We start from the raw sequence: 16,261 nt of genomic DNA, 5'->3' as shown, positions 1-16,261 counted from the left end.
GCCTTGCGCATAATACTTTAAGAATTAAGTTATTTTTAAATATTAGCTATAATCTCTGAATATCTGAGATTTGGTCTATAAATTCAGTTCAAAATGTCTACAGGAAAGCCACTTGTTTAGGCTTTTTGTCTAGTTATATCATTCTACACAAGCCGGATCTTGGAGGTATGTTGTCTTAACCATTTATGTAAAATTTCATGGATAGATATAGTGCTAGCAGCAATTCTCTAGACGCTCTCTCAATTGATTTTTTTGGGACTACACAGAAAGGACTTGCATACTTGCTTTAACCCTTCACTAATATCTGGTTGATCAGAACCTTTCTTGTGTTGAACACTTCTGACTGCCTTGAAATTTGCATATTAGTCTCTGATGTTCTTTAATGGAGAATACTTTCTGTAGTGTGCATATAAGTTCTCTGAGTTTGAATAGGTCATTTTGTTTTAATAAATCATTCAACCTTTTGCAGTTTATTCTGCAATATATTACATACAGTCTATTTTTGCTTTACTGTGATGCCACCGCCTGAAATGGAAATGAAAACACAAATTCAATTCACTTGTAACTTTTGAAGTAGCTGCATCATACCTACTTGATTTCATTCCTTTTTATCATGTTAGTAATTAGAACAGAGTTTAGAACACTACTTTTATGTGCAATCTAATAACCCATTTTCTTGGCATTCTGCTGGAAATTCTGTGATCAGCTTGTCTTTACATGATCCCAGGAGGAGTTGTACCACAATATATGAAAAGTGCTCTTTTAGTGGCTTTGCTTCTCAAAGGACTTTTTCACTCAGGGCTGTAATTAGCCAGTCAGGCAGATGTATAGAGTATTTCCTTGTGAGATACACTGTTTTTTTTTTTTTTTTTTTTTTGTTAAGCGTGCATATTATCCAGAAAATGCATACATCTATGATATGATACAGATGGACCTGTATTTGTCCATTACTGGAGCATATATGAGAGTGGTTTAAGGATGACTTGGACTTTTATTTTATTTTTTTTTTTTACAATAAAAAAACAACAACAAAGAAAAAAAAAAAAAACAGGCCAAACTTATTATTCTTTTGAAGATATTATCAATCCACACTGACATACTTTTACCATTATTGTGGCAAGTACCAATGCTGGTAGCAAAGAAAAAAGTCTGCTGATTGCATAGCCAATTCAGTACAGATGAATTGGCTATGCAGTCAGCACTTGTTTTTCATTTATCTTGAATTTACATCCTACTAGGTGCTCCTTCACTGGCTCAAATAAGTAATAATCATTAAATCCAAACTGTGAGGAGTGTGGTTCATGAAGGAGGAAAAGTTATTGTCATGTTCATATGTGAATGAATTTCATTCACAAATTATGAATAGAATGATATAATAGGGTCTGTAGTCTAACGAAGGACCCTTATAATGTCAATCAGTTGTCTGTCTGTCTGTCCATCGATCCATCTGTCACAGCATTGTATCTCTGGAACCACCCAACCTATTGACTTGAAATTTTACATGGGTTTATACATCATGTGGGCCAAAATAATGCCATATTCATTGTTGACAAAAATTTGTCTGATAAATTTGGGGGGGGGGGTAAATATCAGAGGACAAATTATTATACACCGTTAAAAAGAGTTCAACGAATAGGTTTTAAAATATAATTTGCCAGACAGGAAAATGTGAGTAATTTTCATGTCTCCCCCTCTATTTCTGTCTCTAATGGAGCTAAAAATTTAAAAATCACATTAGCTATGCGTTATTCAATGCTTATCAAGGGAAAACTATTCCGATTGAAATCTATCATTTACTTTTTGTGTTAAAATTAAAAAACCAATTTTTTATTGCATTTCGATAGCACGCTTCTTTGTACTAAGTAACTCTCCTTTTGGTGACAAAAAGGTTGCTAAATAGTTAGTTAATAATTCTATAAAAGTCATTTATAAATTTTGCGGCAAGAAATATTTTTTTAATAATTTTCAAAGCTGGAGTTGTCCTGGCAAGGAAGTACTCAGAGAGCTAGTGTTGAGGTGGCGGTGGTGGGAAGGTGCCTACGCAGAGTCTTGCCCAACCCTCACCTGACAGTTGCTTCTCCCACCCTTGTCATTCACAACTGGAAAGACTCAAACAAACAACATTTTCGTTAGTTTCTCAGTTTTAGGCCAAGTCGGTGTCCGGTGTACTAGAAACTTTTTTCAGTTACCATAAAGCTCTCTATTTGAGATACTACACTAATGACCATTCATGACTATGGACCCTTCATGCTGAGTGCCCAGCACTCAGTAGTTGATCAATTTGTTCTTTATTAATTTCAGCAGAATGGTTCTCTTTGGCCTTTTCTTGTGAACTGGTACATGCACATTACTGAGAAGTTGCTGTTATATTGAACAACTTCAGCATGATGTGCCAGAAAATCAATAAGAATCAACCATTTCAATCCTAAAGGACATGATCAGTACCATCCTTCAAGTTTTCTTCTTTTTTTTTTTTATATATTTTCTATTTTGTTATTTTTATAAGAATTTATACTGTTTTGTTTATAAAATATAAAATCTATATATACTTTTAAAATAAATATTTAGTGTCATTAAAATTATGTATATGGCTTTGGTCATGATCTTATTAGCTAAAGGTTGTATTTTGAATTATTTTGGATATTATGAACAGAATAATTAGAATATCTTCTGAAATTATATCTTTTGTGATATAATTTCATTGGACCTCTTTTATTCTGGAGTGAAGCATGAGTTTACGAATGCACTTAGCCTGTCTGCAGGTTCATACGGGTATACAAGGACAACAACTTGCATCTGTTCCTTATAGAAAGGTATAAAAGAAAAGGAAATTAAAAAAATTCCTTTTCATTAGATTTAGTGTCTTTTTTTCTGACTGTTCTATAAAAAATGGATGCAAGTTGTCTTATAGGCGTTATGTTATGTTATTTGGTTTTTAGGAGCATTATCAACTAAGGCCATATTGCTCCGGGGATATGCGGTGGTCATTCCCTGACCTTTCCGCATCCTCCGTGTTTGGTGGTCACAGGCTCGAACCCCGGTCTAATCAAGAAGCGTGTGCTATGCACTGCTGCTCCTGCCCACCTGGCCTTATAGATGTATGGAGTGATGTAGTGCACTCATGTCTTGTTACAAGTCACTATTTGCTGCAGAAATACAATTTCTTCCACTTCAAACTGGTTCAAAAGTTTGGCAGAAATGACAATATTAAGTACCTGCTGGTCAAATGTCAGCATTTTTGGAATCCACTGTGCACACATTTTCCTGAACAATAAGTGTCCATGTAATATAAATAACTGCTTCTACACTTCCAGCATTCATGCATATTTTCAATGAAATACCACACAGTAATTTTTCTGTTTTCTATACTAAGCTTTTCAATGCAATGATGTTCACAGCTGTGAGTCACATATAAGCATGCAATAGGGTTGCAACAATCATATACACTTGCTGTAGGGTCTCTCCTTACACTGTACAGCATCAAGAACTAAGAGTACTGAAGAGTGTTTTGTTTTTTTGGTGCGTGCACACTTTCTGTTAAAAAAAAAAAAAAAAGTCTAGGTCAATCTTGAACAACCCAAATAGTGGTTTTTATAACCTGAAAATGATGGAAACAGTGGACAAGCTAAAAGTGATACTGAAGAAAGTTGAGTCATTGGTATAAATCTCAATATGCAAATTATTATAAAGACTGTTGCATTAAAGTCCATCAGTTAAGTGACTATTTAGATGTCTCAAAAGTGGAAGTAATCCAATCAATATACTAATATTCACATCACAATTCTGGTCAGCTATGACATAAATAGATATAAGATTAACATGCTCAATGATGTGAATATAATGGAAATAGGCTTCAACGTTTTGTTAAAAAATTTGTATGTCATATGGCTAAAGTTTTTTTTTTTTTTTTTTTTGTACTCCTTTATAACAGCTTTTAATAAAACATATAATGTAACCAATCATTTACATAATGGGTATCTTCCACTCTCATTAATAAATATCAAAACTACTAACCACAGCCTTTCTGTTGAGGCAAGGTGTCAATACACTGTCCAATGTAATGTTCGGCTGTGGAATGGGAGGTTGAAAAGGACTGGAAAAAGAAAGAGACAAGCATCTTAGATTTAAATAGCTCTCATAATTATGGCAGAGTTCTGTTTTACCATATTCCTGCAAAAAATATTAGACATACAAAACGAGAAATAGTTGATTATTTTATTAAAATGTAAATCTCAAAATGTATTTATCATTATTTAGTATTTACAGAAAAGAATAGAGTGAAAACTGGATAACAGAATTAAAATAAGTAAATATACAAAAAACTGTCAACAAAACTCCTATAACAAAAAATAAATTATCTTATTTTAATAAAATAAATTATGTTGTTTTGAAACAGGTTTATTTAATTTAAAAATATTTAATTTTTAATAACCAAATTAAGGTTCAGGTAGTTATAAAACATCTGCATTAGAGTACTTAATATAGAAGTTTGCAGATGATACAAAGGTTGATAGGATTGTTAATGACAGTAATGGAAGTGTGCTGCTGCAACAGGATCTAAAAAAGTTTGGCAGATGGACTGAGAAGTGGCAACTGAAGTTTAACATTGACAAATGCAAAGTACTGCATATGGGTAGAAGTAACCCCAGAGAAAAGTACCGACTGCTAAATGTAGGGTGCTGGAAAGTGAAAAAGACCTGGGAGTAATTGTGCAGTCAGATATAATTTTCTGAGTAGTGCAGACAGGCTGCCAGAGTAAGTCATGGGGCATTGTCAACGGTATACAGGAATTTTGCTAGCAGGGAAAAGGAGGTGATTATCTCTTTGTAAAAGGTAATGATCAGGCCACTACTGGAGTATTGCATACAGGTCCGGAGGCCTCACTTTAGGAAGGATGTAGAGTTGCTTGAGCAACTCTACATCCTTCCTAAAGCAAGTACAGAGAAGGGCAACAAGATTGGTGCAGGGAACAAAGGGGTGGTCTTACCAAGAAAGGCTTAAGTTCTGGAAATTGCAATATCTGCAGACTAGGCACCTGTGAGGTGATCTGATTAAGGTCTATAAGGCCTCGGGCAGGCTCAATTCTGATTGGATACTTCCTCTTGCTCAGATTATGAACCCGAGAGGGCATAAATTCAAATTGAAGAAAGACATTTATAGAATAGATGTGCGAAAATTTGCCTTTAGCCAGCGGGTAATTCATTGCTGGAACAAAATTCCATTTGGTGTTGTGGAAGTCGATAGCTTAAATAAATTCCCTCTAAATGTTTGTTCAGCTCCTCCTTAAATTCATGGAGAAGGAACTGAACAAATGTTTCGAGGGAATGGATGTGTGAAATGGTTTTTTTCTGGCTGATGCTACATAAGTTTGCTTTCTTGCATCACATGCCTCTACTACTACTGCTGCTACTACTACTACTTTTCCATTAGATTAGAAAAGATTTACTGTAATTCAATGAAGACTATATTTACCAACCTTAAAACTGCATGCAGTCATACATTAGCAAAACTGACCAACACAAATTATTTATACTCTTCTGGAGTTGCAGCTTAAAAGTGCCATCATGGAAAAAAAAATAATAAAAGGTACTGAATAAATCTATTCAGAAATAATTTAAAATTAAGAAAGCAGACAAAATTTCATTATCTCCAATCTAAATTAAATTAAAGAATCTAAATCTTTTGTTATAATTTTATTTTTATTATTGCTCTTATATTATTTCTCCCTGATTGGGGGTTTCACCTCCTGATGGGTATTGCTACCAGGTACACAAGGTGGTTGTTGTTATGTCTGGTGTTACTGTTGGTCGAGGAACTCTCTGACTATCCTAAAGGTATTCAGGATTGCGACATTCTGGAGTTCCTTGTAGATGTTCACTGGGAGACCTATTGCTGCTAGGCTGTTAGGTAAGGTCTTTAGCACCATACCTGTGGCTGACATGACAATCGGGATGGTCGTTACTTGTTGCATATGCCACAGCTCTTTGATCTCCTGTCTTAGGTTCGTGCACTTCTTCATTTTTTCCCCATGGGTTTTCTGCAGGTTGCCAGTGTTGGGTACCGCTATGTCAATCAGATAGGAAGCCTTCTCCTTCTTGTCCACAAGGGTTATGTCGGGTCTGTTGTGTGGGATTGTCCTATCCGTTATTATGGCGTGGTCCCAGTACAGCTTGTGGGTTGAGGTCTCTAGTACTGCCTGGGATTCGTACTTGTAGTACGGTACACTTTCTTCGACCAACTGGTATTTCCTTGCTAGCTTCTGATGTATTATCCTGGCTACCTGGTCGTATCTATGAGTATACTCAGTCTGGGTGATCACCTTGCACCCCGTGCTGATGTGTTGGATTGTTTCTGAGGTCAAATGGCATCGTTGACATGTGTCATCGAACACTTTGGGCTCCTTGGCAATGTATTTTCTATGGTTCCTGGTGTTGATTACCTGTTTCATTTGAGCCTCCTGGTTGGGGGGTGGACTCCTTGCTTAGGTTGAGTGGGGTATACCACTTGTCTATCTTCATTATGGCCTGCTGGCGTACTGCTGTGCGTTTGTGGAAGTAATCCTTGAGGTTAACTATCGCTGCCTTGTGTTGCTCAATGAGGTCTAACAGGCCCCTTCCTCCTTCTTTCCGGGCAATTGCCAGTCTCTGCACGGCAGATTTCGGGTGGTGTTGACGGCTCTTGGTCATCATTGTCCTTCTCTTTCTCATGATATCCTCCAGCTCGGTGTTAGTCCAAGCCATCCAAAATCATCTGCATAGACATCATAGGGTGCTAACCATCAGAAGAATGTGGATACTCAACCATCTTAATTGGAACGCTGAGGAATGGTGCCATGAGCTCTTCAGAGATGACTTTGGGTATAGCCTGCAGTTGGATTCTCGTCAGATCCTATCATAGCACAAAAGAGGAACCCAAAACAACCCTGGGTACATACAGGGAGAGACAGTTCGACAGAAGTGGACTGCTGGTATGGGGTTAGCATTGATCATTATGGTCATACAGATCTCCATTCGCTAAGATCCTGTGACCGAAGGGCCATTCTTTGCTGGTGCAGTAAGGAAGTAGAGGAATTCACTCTGATAGATGACAACACTGAACTCAAGTCGCAGCAGGTCAATCAACAGTATGTTGGAAGATGAGGGGACTGTTAACATGGATTGGTCTGTCCATCCCCCCAACCCAAATCCCATTCAGCATCTAAGACACCCTAGGTAGACATACTACAGCTTGTCTGTTGTTTTTGCTTGTTATTTGGTTTTTAGGAGCATTAGCAACTAAGACCATATTGCTCCGGGGTATGCGGTGGTCATTCCCTGACCTTTCCGCATCCTCCGTATTTGGTGGTGATGGGCTCGAACCCCGGTCTAATCAAGAAGCGTGTGCTACGCACTGCTGCTCCTTCCCACCTGGCTACGGAGGCACCTGCAGCTTGTCTGGACTGTCCAGTGTGATACTTAAATCAGTTGGAAAATTAACTCATGAAAGGAGGCTGATGAATTTTGCAACAACTCACTGATATCTTGATTTTAACAATACATCAGTGTGAAAAACATGTAGTGGTTGTTGGGGGCCATACACCATACTATAAACATTACCTGTACATATGCAAATGGTGAAAATCTGTTCCTACAAGCTTACAGTACGTTGCTTCTCGTGTGTCAAGTTACTGTTCGCTCTGGAATTGCTTTGAACATTTTAAATGTGTACTGATTGGAACTTGGAGCTTTAACTACACCATGAAGTATGTAGTCATCATATTAAAACAATATTTTGCACATGCTGTGATTAATGATGGGCATAATCAACTGGGTAGTAACTGAATGATTTTCAATAACTGAATGAATCATTCAAATGATATAAGTATAATCAAAATAATCAATGATGATCTCCTGATTATGACCAACACAGTTGTGATTCTCCCACTGTTTTGACCAGTATATTTTGTCCAATACAAGTTTGTGAAAACAAAAAAAAATGCATCTTCTTTCTTCCATTAGTATTTTATCATAAAAATAAATTTCAAAAAAATAAATATTCATAGACTATGTATGACATATAAATCAGACAGTGATTTTTAAATCCCAACAGGATGGGATATAAACATTCCTCTTCTGATCATTTAGGTAACTGAAAAGCTACTGCCATTAGAATATGAACTTTTATTTTTGGAATTGGGTATAGTAAAAAAATTTGCAAGCAATATGCCTGCTAAATTTTTTCAGTCAGTTAAAATACACAGCCTCCAAATTCATAAATGGCCATTCTGTATGCAATACTGCGAAAGAACTCTTTGGGATCGGAATTCATATCCAAAATATTCTTGCTTTGCAGCAACCAAACTGAATGATGATGCCACACAACAACAAATAGAAATAGGAACATTATTACATATACTGGAATTAAATAAAGAAACATTCATAAAACCAGCTTGAAATTATGCACCAGTGGCCAATTTATTAGGTACCCCAACTTAAGAATTAGTAGCACCTCTTTCATTATCAGTCATCAGAATTGTTTCAAATTGCCATGACATGGACTATGAGATATTGAACATATTCCACAAGGATGCTGGCCTATGAAGACTCACGGTATCCTGCAGTTTCTTTAAAATGGATGGTGGTAAGTTGCTGCTGTGAATTCACAGCAGCAACTCACCTCATCCCATAGTGGTCAAGCATATTTTCAAGACAAGCGATCCTACTGTAATTATATAGTGCTTTTTATCAGTGATTAAAGTTCTTTCATAATTTCAATTGTCTTTTTCTCATCAGTTAATTTAAAGTAGTTCTATACTTATACTCACAAATAAGAACACAGAAAGGAAATTCATCTTTTTTTTTTTTTTTGGACATATATCTAACTTTACTAACCGGGGTGCCACAACAACATTCCAGGGGTGCCGTGTAATTTGGGTTTAAGTTACTTAAACTTACAGGCCTCTGTAGCCGAGTGGCCAGGAGTGGGAGTGCAGTAGCACATGCTCTTTGAGTAGGCCGGGGTTCAAGCTCCTGATTGCTGAATATGATCGATCTGCCAACCCGCACTGGACCAGCGTGGCAGATTATGGTCCATTTCCCTCAGCATGAATTGTTGAGGAAGCTTCCATCCTACAGTGGGTTGATAATGGCTGCAATTTACCTTTACCTTTTACTTAAACTTATTTTTTTTAAACATATATATTTATTTCATTATAAAAAGGTATACCGTATCTTTTTAATTTTGTGATGATCTATAATTGATGTTTATTTAATACCTCTATATAAAGAATAAAATTATTATATATGTATATAATTTGTATTATGAATTGTAATTTTGTTTATAGTTATATTATTGTAATAACTAACATATAACATATTTTTTTAAATATTATATATATATATATATATATATATATACACAGAGAGAGAGAGAGAGAGAATCAGATGTAACAGGTAAAAAATTGAGTAGGGGTGTCACAAAATAAAATAAATTACTTAGGGGTGCCATTATTAAAAAAAGGTTGAAAACCACTGAGCTAAACCTTCAATCACTTAGCCTCCCAGTGGCAGGGCAGGAAACTTTTGGCAGAAGGGTTGCTAAGGGCAAATGCAGACTATCAAACTGCTGCTCAACAAGTACGTATACAGCCAAGCGACAAAATACACAGGAAGTCTATCACCTTTTTTGCATACAAAAAACTCTTGAAAGCATAGCTAGTTCCCCTAAAACAGTCATGACTGAAATCAGGAGACTTATTAGTAAAGATGACAGACACAAAAACAAGTAGTCCAGCTATGAAAAGCAAAATACTCTGGAGAAATTCCAATAACAGTTACTCCACATTGGTCCCTGAACATCTCAAAAGGAGTAATCATGGAATGGGATCTCCTCGATGTACCAGAGAAAGAAATCCAAGAGAGTTGAAGGATTAGTTTTATTCAAGTCAAAAGAACAGCAGTAAAAAGAGAAGGAGAATTTTTCCCAACAAGAAATATAACATTAACTTTTAACACACCAAAACCCCAAACAACTATGAAAGCAGGATATCTGAATTGTCTACTGAGACTGCATATTCCAAATCTTATCTGAAGTTTTAAATGCCAAAAGTATGGGCACTATTAAGCAGCATGCAGGAGTTCTGCTGTCAATGCAAAATGTAAATCTCAAGAACACTCAAGATTGTGCAGCATAAATATCAAAATTTCCCAACTGTAGAGGAGAGGCTGATGTCTACTCAAAAGAATGTGAAGAATGGAAGAGAGAAAACAAGAAAACAGAGATAAAAAGTTGAACATAATGATTTGAACCAAGAGGCTAAAAGAAAAATAAACTGCAGCTTACAAAGAGGCCATCACATGCACAAGTCACACAAATTCAGAAAACAATAGAAGCACAAACAGAAGTAACGATCTAACCGAAAGAATATCCATGGCTGACTGGGTGTGTTCAGTGCTCACTGTTTCAAAACAAAAGCAAAAACAAGAGGAAATAAACACACCCATATCCAAACTACCAATCCTGCAAAATACAACCAAAGAGAGAAATACAGATGTAGATCAATATAAAATATTGACCACATGGATGTAGAAGAAAAGACTCAGCTAGAAGAATCAGTACTTGAAATTTCTGCAGAAGAAATGGACACTGGAAAACCACACTACACTTAAAAAAAGGCAGAAAACAGATAAACAAAAGATAACAGGTGCAAGAAAACAAGCGAAGTTATTCCAAACACAACCAACCTTTTACACTGGAACTGCAGATGTTTCTGCAGCAGTTTTGAAGACATCTATAACTTCTTAACACAATATATCCAATCTGTTTTTGTTTTCAAGAAACATATTTTAAACCACAGAACAATGTATCACTAAAACATTACACTATTTTCAAGAAAGGCAGAATTATAAACAGCACGGCATATGGTGGAGTACAAATCTTGATAAATTGCAGTATATGTACCCAAATGATTTCCTTACACTCTAATCTAGAAGCTGTAGCAGCACACAATGCAGTAAAATTTTATTTAAATTTTATTTCCATCATTTCCATCAATCTACTACCAAATCTGGATATAAGCTATACAGAACTAAAAGACCCAGAAGTTGACTGCCACCTCCCTTTTGTATTATTAGAGATTTGAATGGCCACCATCCCCTATGGAGAAACCAAAACAGGGATAAAAGAGACAAATTATTGCAAAACTACCGAATAAGCAGAACCTAACACTCTCACACGAATGACTCCTGTACATATATTTACTCACCAGAACTAGCATGGCAAGAGATCTTTCTTTATGAACTCCAACAATTTATCTTCTAGTGGAGTTATTATGATGGAATTCATTATGACCCACTGTGATCACTTCCAGTAAAAATTACTTCAAAGGAGCTAGTCCCTTGTCAACCAAAAATAATGCCAAAATGGAAATTAGAAAAGGAACAAATCGAACAGGTAATCTAGTGATTACTTGTTGGATTTGTTGTGTCCAACAAGTAAGGCCTCAATTGACTCTGCAGTGAAGTAAGCAGACAAACTCCTCTAAGTAGCAAAATTAAAAAGACTCAAAACTTCAACAAAATTCTTCACACATCCAAAACTATGGTGGAATGATAGATGCAATATAGAAAAATGGGAGAAAGTCAAAATGTGGACTATTGTCCAAAAGAACCCTACCACAACCAGTATGACTCAATACAAAAATGCAAGAAAAATGTCAGACACATTGTTAAGAAAAGCAAAAAAGATTCTCCAGTAAATAATGAGTCATATAATCAGTCTTTCATTATGATGGAATTCCACAAATATCTTTCTCAGATGAAAAAAAAGGCAGCAGGTCCAGAAGAAATTGTCTATATGAGAGTAACAACTAGAAGAAAACTCATTAAAATAGTTACTCCTATTATATAACAGTACATAGAAAATCATTTCCCAAATCAGTGGTGTCATGCAATAGTTTTAGCATTTCCAAAACCAGATAAAAACCCCAAAGATCTAAACTACTGTCTTTCAAAGCCTAGCCAAATGTGATTTTAGGAAAAAAAAAAAAAAAAAAAAGATCAACTTTAAACTTTATGATAAAAGCAGAAAACAACATAAGAAAAATACTTTAATTAAAAACAACACTCATAACTTTCTGAGAGGATATCTCCCAATACATATCCAAAACTTTCTGCAACAACAAACTTTCCAAGTTAAAATACACACACTGGCCAAAAAGATATGAACCTTTATTCAGAATTGAATTGGGCTGCCTCTGTTTATTTCGAATAACAGCAGGCACGGCATGGATTCTATAAGGTCTTATAGTGCATTTTGGTCTAAAGGCAACCATTCTTGGGCATCTACATAGCCAGGTGGGCAGGAGCAGCAGTGTGTAGCACATGCTTCTTGATTAGACCGGGGTTCAAGCCCGTGCCCACCAAATAAAGAGGATGGGGAAAGGTCAGGGAATGACCACCGCATATCCCCAGAGCAATAAGGCCTTAGTTGCTAATGCTCCTAAAAACCAAATAACAACAGCAACCATTCTTCCAGCAAAATATCATGCAGCTGCAACAAAGTTGAAGGAATTGGGATATCTTTGCTGAATAGCTCTCTCCAGCATACCCCACACAATCTCAATAGGATTGAGAGCAGGTGAATGTTGGAGCCAGGGATTGGTTTGGTTTGGATTTTTTGATGCAAAAACAAGGAGCCAGGGAAGATGGTGGAAATTCATGTCATGTTTCCATGTCATTCTTCATGATTCTGGCATGATGAACTGTTGCATTGTCATCTATAAAGTAGCCATCACCTTCAGCATAAAAGTATAACGTTGCAGGGTACAGTAGATCTGATACAAAATTCAGATACTCCCTGGATGACATTTGACCTTCCATCAGTATCAATGGACCCAGTCTGTGCAAGAAAAACAACATTCCCATGCCACACTCTCTACCTGTCATCATTACAAAACAAAGCATATTGTGAGTCGTGACTTTTAACATGGTGCCTCCGCAGCCAGGTGGGAAGGAGCAACAGTGCATAGCACACGCTTCTTGATTAGACAGGGGTTTGAGCCCATCACAACAAATACGGAGGATGTGGAAAGGTCAGGGAATGACCACCGCATATTCCCAGAGCAATATGGCCTTAGTTGCTAATGCTCCTAAAAACCAAACAACAACAAGCAACAGTGACTTTTAACCACTGTTACACTGTCTAATTACAACGTTCTTGGCAGCACTGCTAGTGGATCTTTCCATTTTTCTCTGAAATAAGTGGCATCTGAATAGGCTGGCCACTGTCAATATCCAATTTCTTCAATTCCCTGCACATAGTACAGGTTGAAATAGGGCAATTCTCAGCTCGGTTAAATTCAGATGTTTTTTGCTGCACACTGGATATCATTTTTATTTTACAGTCCTCCTCCTACTCCTCCTTAGAGTATGACCACTTCACTCTGGAAGTATTGTTTTTGTGCCACATTTACGCCTTTGAGGTGTGGAAGAACTACTTGTTTTTCATTCACTAAAAATCTTTGAGATGGATACTTTTGAGAAACTAGTATGTCTTTCATTTCTTGAATTGTTGGTTACAGCTAAATATCCACCCAAAATAATACTGTTTTCAAAGTCTGATAGATCATGTGTTTTCTATCAATGATTTATTGAACAAATGCTAGTAGAGACAAGGACATCATAATCCCATTATAAAGGGCTATTGTTAGATAACACTTGAGTTCAAGTATGGAGACAGCACCTAAAGAAAGGCGTTGTGCTTTTTTAAAGGGTACAAAGAGGGATAACTCACCTGGTGAGATCAGCAAAAGCATTAGCATTAGTAGAGGCATATGATGCAAGAAAGCAAGCTTATGCAGCATCAGCCAAAAAAAAAAAAAAAAAAAAACTTCCACTTCACCCCTCTGTTCGTTTGAAATACCTGTCCAGCTGAGCCTTAAATTTATTTAGGCTATCAACTTCCACAACAAGGAATGGAAGTCTGTTCCACCAACCAACTACCCGCTGGCTAAAGGCAAATTTCCACACATCTATCCTACATCTGTCTTTCCTCAATTTGAATTTATGCCCTCTCAGGTGATTATTCTGAGCAAGAGGAAGAATCCCATCAGCATTGAGCATCTCAAACCATTCTAGGCTTTATTCACCTCTATCAGATCACCTCGCCGGTGCCTAGTCTCCAGACACTGTAATTTGCAAAACTTAAGCCTTTCTTCATAAGAGCAACCCTTTGTTCCATTCACTAATCTTGTTGTCCTTCTCTGTACTCGTTCCAGCAGCTCTACATCCTTCTTCAAATGAGGCATCCAGACCTGTATACAGTACTCAAGATGTGGCCTGACCATTGCCTTATACAAGGGAATAATCACCTCCTTATCCCTGCTAGAAAAATTCCTGTATATCATTGAAAAGACACCATGAGCTACTCTTGCAGCCCGTCTGCACTGTTAAGAGAACTTCATATCTGCCTGCACAATGTAATTGTGCAGGCAGATATCCTTTTCATTCTCTACCACTGTCAGTAGTACCACAGAGTTAGCATTAGCATTAGTAGAGGCATTTGATGCAAGAAAGCAAGCTTATGCAGTATCAGCCAAAAAAAAAAAAAAAAAACCCACTTCCACTTCACCCCTCTGTTCGTTCAAAATACCTGTCCAGCTGAGCCTTAAACTTATTTAGGCTATCAACCTCCACCACAAGGGATGGCAGTCTGTTCCACCAACCAACCACCCGCTGACTAAAGGCAAATTTCCGCACGTCTATCCTACATCTGTCTTTCCTCAATTTGAATTTATGCCCTCTCAGGTGATTTTTCTGAGCTAGAGGAAGAATCCCATCAGCATTGAGCATGCTTAAACCATTCAAGGCTTTATACACCTCTATCAGATCACCTTGCTGGTGCCTAGTCTCCAGACACTGTAATTTGCAAAACTTAAGCCTTTCTTCGTAAGAGCACCCCTTTGTTCCATTCACTAATCTTGTTGCCCTTCTCTGTACTCGTTCCAGCAGCTCTACATCCTTCTTGAAATGAGGCTTCCAGACCTGTATACAGTACTCTAGGTGTGGCCTGACCATTGAGTTGATCTGGGGTTGCTGTTTCCCACAGGTAGTACTTTACATTTGTCAATGTTAAACTTCATTTGCCACCTCTCAGCCCATCGGCTCAACCTTTCCAGATCCTGTTGCAGCAGCATAGCATCAGTAGTGTCCTTAACAACCTTGCCAACCTTTGTATCATCTGCAAACTTGGACATTAAGCTTGATATACCATGATCAATATTATTTAAAAATACAATAACAGAAAACAATAATGGACCCAAAACTGAACCCTGAGGGACACTCACTAATAACATTAGTCCACGATGAGCAGTGTCCATTGATTACCACTCTCTGTCTTCTCCCCCTCAACCACCTCTTTATCCATAGCAGCAATTTGCCTTCAATGCCACACTGCTTCAATTTGTGCAGCAGTCTTCCATGTGCAACAGTATCAAAAGCCTTTCTAAGATCCAAGTATATAATATCAAAGTTATTCCTTGCATCCAGTTCTTTTGTGACTGCATCATAGTATCCAATCAAATTGGTCAGGCAAGACTTCCCCTTAACAAAACCATGCTGTGTCCGAGCTATAACCGAAGTCTTGTCTAGATGATCCTGCAGTGCTTCTTTAACCAGTGCCTCCATTAATTTTCCTGGAACAGAAGTTAAACTCACAGGTCTATAATTACTTGAGTCAGCCATTGATCCTCCTTTATGAATTGGGGTCACATTTGCACATCTCCAGTCTATGGGTACCTCCCCTGAGTCCAAGGAAGCTCTCATAATAATGGCTAAGGGTTTGCTTATTTCCTTTGCTGCCACCTTTAATATAACTGGATAGATCCCATCCACCCCAGGTGCCTTTCTTGTGTTTATCTTCAACAATTTCTCGTCCACTTTACTCTCAGTTATTACAAGATTATCTAGATTACTGCCAGAGTTGAATACACCTCTGGCATTCCCCTAGCTGAATAACTCCTCATGTTTGAATGTCGATGCAAAATATTCATTTAGTTTGTTAGCTACCTGAGCAGGTTCATCAACAGTTGAACCATCGATATCAAGTGGACCAATCTGATTGGTCCACTTCCTTCTAGAGTTTACCTAAGTAAAGAATTCTTTGCTGTTTTTATTTGCATCCCTTGCCAAAGATTTCTTGTAATCTACCTTTGCCTGCCTAACCTCCTTTGTAACTTTGTTACAGATCAACTTATATCTATCATAGGCTTCTGTGTCACATGGTA

At 37.2% G+C, this 16,261-nt stretch overlaps 1 protein-coding gene across 6 annotated transcripts in view; it reads right to left on the bottom strand.

Moving 5' to 3' along the window:
- Window positions 1-16,261, bottom strand: part of LOC150080831 (DNA (cytosine-5)-methyltransferase 3A-like) — a 945,959-nt gene that overhangs the window by 87,423 nt on the left and 842,275 nt on the right. For 5 of the 6 annotated variants that reach the window (XM_090382019.1, XM_090382022.1, XM_090382023.1 and 2 more), the window contains one exon: window positions 4,015-4,093. The exons of the other annotated variant lie outside the window; for it this stretch is intronic. In XM_090382019.1, the coding sequence (XP_090238145.1) occupies window positions 4,015-4,093 (79 nt within the window). The remainder of the gene's footprint in view (window positions 1-4,014; window positions 4,094-16,261) is intronic. 6 annotated transcript variants of the gene reach the window in all.

Source organism: Mastigoproctus giganteus, chromosome 9, assembly GCF_048544385.1.
Source record: "Mastigoproctus giganteus isolate SK-2022 chromosome 9, ASM4854438v1, whole genome shotgun sequence".
Classification (NCBI taxonomy): domain Eukaryota; kingdom Metazoa; phylum Arthropoda; class Arachnida; order Uropygi; family Thelyphonidae; genus Mastigoproctus; species Mastigoproctus giganteus.
The sequence above is the reverse complement of the archived record's forward strand: the minus strand, read 5'-3'. Positions and strand labels throughout refer to the sequence as shown.